The sequence below is a fragment of the Petaurus breviceps genome, unplaced genomic scaffold (assembly GCF_028583685.1).
Source record: "Petaurus breviceps papuanus isolate PSGF00001 unplaced genomic scaffold, PetGlider_PUasm1.0 91023, whole genome shotgun sequence".
NCBI lineage: Eukaryota > Metazoa > Chordata > Mammalia > Diprotodontia > Petauridae > Petaurus > Petaurus breviceps.
In genome coordinates, this window is record NW_027187398.1 from 6853181 (window position 1) to 6857729 (window position 4549).

The following is a 4549-nucleotide window of genomic DNA, read 5'->3' on the forward strand; positions in this document are numbered from 1 at the left end:
GGGGGGGGGGAGGGAAAGGAAGGGGAAGGGAGGGGAAGGGAAGAGGAGGGGAAAGAGAGGATGTAGGCGGAGACGGGGAGGAAAGAATTAGAGAAGAGTGAGCAAAAAAACTCGTCTCGGGAGGGAGGCGGAGCTGGGACAGTGGTGGGTGTGGGTGTGTCCGAAGCAACCTGGGAGCCAGACTTGGGTTGAGTAACAGCTGGAAATCTCTGGAGGGTAGATTCTGCACTTCTCCCTAAAGTGCTTGCTGCTGTTGGGGCCTCCCTCCCTCCCCGCTCTTCCCCACCACGGAAAACACAAAGACAGGGATATAGGAACACCTTTTATTCGGGAAGCTGATCCCGGAAGCGTCAGTTTAGTAAAATAGATTATACAGAGCATATCCCGGTCCCCATCCCTCCCTCCCCTCCCCTTTCCCCCCACCCTCCTCCAAAAATACCCCTGGGAAGCGGGCCTCCAGGGCTTCTCTGGTACAAAAAGAGTTTAGGCAGTTCAGCCTTTGGCACCTGGGCAGCATCACCAGGTTCCATACTCACCCCCAGCCCCAGAGAGGGTGAAAGGTCTGGAAATCCACAGCAGGCAGCACAGTTCCCATTTAACTGCCTGGCAAGGCCCATGACCAATGTGCTTTGTGAAAAGGGGGGAGGGGAGTATTTGGCACTATAGGAGGAATGGAAGTTCAGCTGAGGGCAAGGAACTTGGCTTGTAGATGCTGTCAGTCATCATGCCCTTAATAAAAGTGAACATTGAGAAGGGGATGGGGCCAGGAGAAGAAAAAAAGGGCTTCTCCAGGAGAGTACAGGAATGGAATAGAATCAATACCCCTAGGGCTCCAGATTCCTTTTCCACTCCTCAACTCTCAATGGCCCTACCCTTAGTGTCTCAGTCCATGTCTTCTATCACCTGTTCATATGTCCCTTTGTCTTGCCTAGTGTTTTTCTAGTTTTCTTCTCCCCTTTTCACCTCCCCCCACATTCCTGGAGAGTTTTATCTTTGTTCTTTGTCTCAAGTTCCACTGGTCATTCTCTGGGGTCCTGTCTATAACACCCACCAATCCACTCCAGCCCCCTCCCCCATCTATGCACTTTCACCTCCCAAGGCCCCCATCCCTCAGAGGTCATTTAAACACGAATAAAAAGCAGACCAGTGAGCAGGGCAAAACCAGCCAGAAGTAGGATGACCTTGAGGATCCTCTGCTCAGAAGCAGCCAGCTCCTGGGGCAAGATCTCCAGGAAAGTGATATAAAGGAAGGTGCCTGCTGCCATGCCCTCTAGCACTGATTGTGCCAGTTGATGCAGAGGCCCTGCTGACTCTGCCAGTGCAGCCCCCAGACCAATACCCAATGGTGTCATGCAGGAGAAGAGGACCCCACAAATGGCCACCACTCCACCCCGCAGCCGGCTCTGGAGTAGCCGTAAGGACAGACTGACAGCTAGTACCCCCTTGTGTAAGAGCAGCGCCAAACACAGCTCCATTGCCCGAGCTCGCTCACGCTGCAGCCCCACAGCAAGCCCTTCAAATACTGAGTGTAGGGAAAGAGAGAAGACCAGGACACAGGCCCTTAAGGCTGAAGGGGTAGGAGAAGTCCCATCAACCATGGGTCCATCATGCCAGTGGGGAGGTGCACTGCCGGATGTGCCCAGGAGTGCTCGAGTTTCCTCTCTTGGAAGTGGCCCTGATTGCTCTTTGTAGGCTAGCACAATCTGCTCCATCACCAGAACGAGAAAAAAACCCATGGCGAGAATGAACTCCTGCAGTGGAAACTGAAGCTGTGGAGGAAAGAAAGGGGGGGGGGGAAAGCAATAAGAAGCTTCACAGGTCTAAGGAGAGATAAGCAGGGAAGAAAAGAGAGAGGATGCTGAGGAGATAAAAGGCTAGGATGGATACCGTGGCTCTCTCAACCTCCATTTGCCCACTCTCCTACCCGCCTTGACACAAACCTAAGTTTTGTCTGTTTTGGGGCTCCTTCTCTCCACACTTCCAACATCCTAGTTAGAGGCTGCTCTCTGGTCTCTTCCTAGCCTTCCCCAGCCCCCCTTCCCAATCCCCTTGGACAGTGTGGTAGAAAGGATAAAGAGAAGGAAAGCTTTTATTGCTAAGCACTATTTACAAACTTGGAGGTCAGAGTAGGGCCACATACACATACGACCATATCTATACTACACTTATGGAGCCATGCACAACACAGATTTTAAACAAATACAAAGACACAACAGCCTTATCATAACCTGTTAAAGACAGGGTTATACACATGATCACACAAACCTGAGCAATTCATATGTGGTCAAAAACACATACACCACTTCCCCTTGGGGCTAGGTACTCACTGTGATTCGGAGGGCACTCAGGGCCTCATCTATAGCAGCCAGATAGTCTGGAAGCAAATCCAAGAGACAGGTGGCCAGAAAAACGCCACCAGCAAAGCAGCTCACCAGGCTCAGGATTTTCTTTCTGGAGGCTATGGGAAGAGCAAGGGTGGCCAGAGAGAAACAAATCAGTTTTTAAGCCTTCTTCCAGTAGCTGACAACCCTGGCCCTGGCCCGAGTGTGAAGTCTCAGGAACCTCTTCTATTTCTGATAGTTCTTGGATTCCCACAGCCACCCCAGAGTAATCCTTTCCCCTCTCAGTTCTCCCTCCAAGCCCTCAAATCTTCTACCACAATTCCCCTAGATCCTTCTCTTTGTAGCTCTCAGAGTCTACCCACCCTCACTCAAACCTAATCCCAGAGGTTGCCATGGTATGAGGAAGAAGGAGGGAGAAATTATCCAACCTGAGGCCTCAAAGTTGGCGCTGGGACGTCGAAGCACGCAGATGGGCACTAGGCTGCAAAACAGGGTGAGCAACAGCAGCACCACCAGGGCACCCATCTTTACCTCCAGCCCCACAGGCACTGCAGGCACAGCTTCTGGGCGCCATACCAGCCGTTCTGGCTCTTCCCAGGGCACCATGGTGGTGGTAGCTTGGAGGGCAGGGGGTGCCTAAGTTCCCTGTCCACACCTGTGAAATTCTTTGATCTGGTAAAAGATATGTGGAAATAAGGAGATAGGGAGAGACACAGGGGGCAGCTGGAAGAGTCAGCTGAGTGCTGCCCCTCCACTCCACCCCAGTTACTTCCTGACCTCTACACCAAGCTGACTCACCCCTTTCCAAGAACATTCCTCTCTCCCCTAGGACTTTATTCCTCCCGTGACCTCTGCAGGGGCTCAGCAAAGGGGGGGGGGGGGTAAACTGAGGCATGGGGAAGGGATCAAAACATGTAACATTACACTAGAGATTTCTATCGCCTTTCCCCTGGGGCTTCCAAATAAAGACAGGGAGAATGCAAAGCGGTCATAACCCAAAAGAAACCAGACCTCTAATGTCCACTCTACAGAGAGGTCCAAAAACCTGGAGGATAAAAGGGATGAAAACGAGTAGACAGAAGAGGAAGGGTTTAGTCCTACAATGCAGTCAGCCCGAGGTAGGGAAGAAGTTGTTTTGGGGCGTTAGACTTTTCCCCCCACCCCAAATCCTGGGATGACGAATCCCCTCTCCCTATCCTAGGGAGTCTGGGTGAGAAAGGGGAGTTTGAAGAATGACAAGAGCTGGAAGGAGGAAGGGGGCAAGAGCTCTGCCAGGGAGAAAGCAGTAGGGTGGGTCAGGGGTGAGGGAGGGGCCTGGAAGCCCAGGGAAGCTGCCTGGGACCGCTGAATCTAGTCCCGGGACCCAGGGTTGGGGCGGGGGTGGGGAGGACAGGGGTAGGAGGCGGGGAGTCTCGGAGAGGAAGGATCAGAGGTTGAGACTCGAGGTCCCTGCCACCAGAGGGGACTGGAGGAAGCTGGGACAGCAGGCTCCAGGGAGCCGGGTCTTGGCCTGGGAGAGACCGCACTCACCTCGCAGGGGCCTCGCTACATTGCATCTGCTCCGTTCCGGCCTCCAGCCGGGAATTCCCGCCCCCTCCCCACTTCCCCGCACTCGACTTCCTCTGACCAATGACAGCGATGCGGGGGCGGGGCAAAACCAGGAGTTACATTACCCTAGAGCAATCAGAAATAGGCGGGGGAGGGGGAGGAGGAATGGGGGCGGGGCCACCAAACGACCTGGGGCCAAACATCCCTGGGAGCTTACCTGATTCCTGGGCCGGCTGATTTTCCCGCACGGTCTCCCAACACTGACTGGTCAGAAGTAATGAGGAATTTGGGTTCTTTTTTAAGAAGGGCTACTGAAAGAGGAGGTGCGCTTCCACTACCCCTCTTTTGGGAGGACGGAACTGCTTTTGCCTGCAAAATTTCAGGCACATAATAAGCGCTTAATAAATGTTTGTGATTAGACTCATTGCCTGATTGCTTGAAACATTTAAGAGCCCCATTCTCCAATCCCCGTGTGGGAAGATATCTTTGGGGAAAGGGTGCTTTTTATGGCCTAGTCCTGGGAAGAGTCTGGGTCTCGGCAGAATAAAGGGAAGTCTTTAGCCAACATGACCACGAGAAGTCTTGGGACACAGAGAAAAAGCAAAGCTAAATTAGGAAATCCCCTTCAGGGAAAGATTTACTAGCTTGCAAAACTGACC

General features: G+C 52.9%; 1 protein-coding gene across 2 annotated transcripts; it reads right to left on the minus strand.

Annotated features, from left to right (window-relative positions):
• Nucleotides 1–956: 956 nt before the first annotated feature.
• SLC39A1 (solute carrier family 39 member 1) lies at nt 957–3983 on the minus strand. 2 transcript variants are annotated; one of them, XM_069078207.1, is made up of 4 exons: nt 3873–3983; nt 2771–3014; nt 2328–2458; nt 957–1769 (listed from the first exon to the last, which is right to left on the minus strand). In XM_069078207.1, the coding sequence occupies exons 2-4, from the start codon at nt 2946–2948 to the stop codon at nt 1122–1124; spliced, it is 957 nt and encodes a 318-aa protein (XP_068934308.1). In that variant the 5' UTR covers nt 2949–3014; nt 3873–3983; the 3' UTR covers nt 957–1121. The 2 variants fall into 2 exon arrangements, with proteins under 2 accessions (XP_068934308.1, XP_068934309.1); XM_069078208.1 differs by lacking the exon at nt 3873–3983 and adding an exon at nt 3354–3372.
• Nucleotides 3984–4549: the final 566 nt, after the last annotated feature.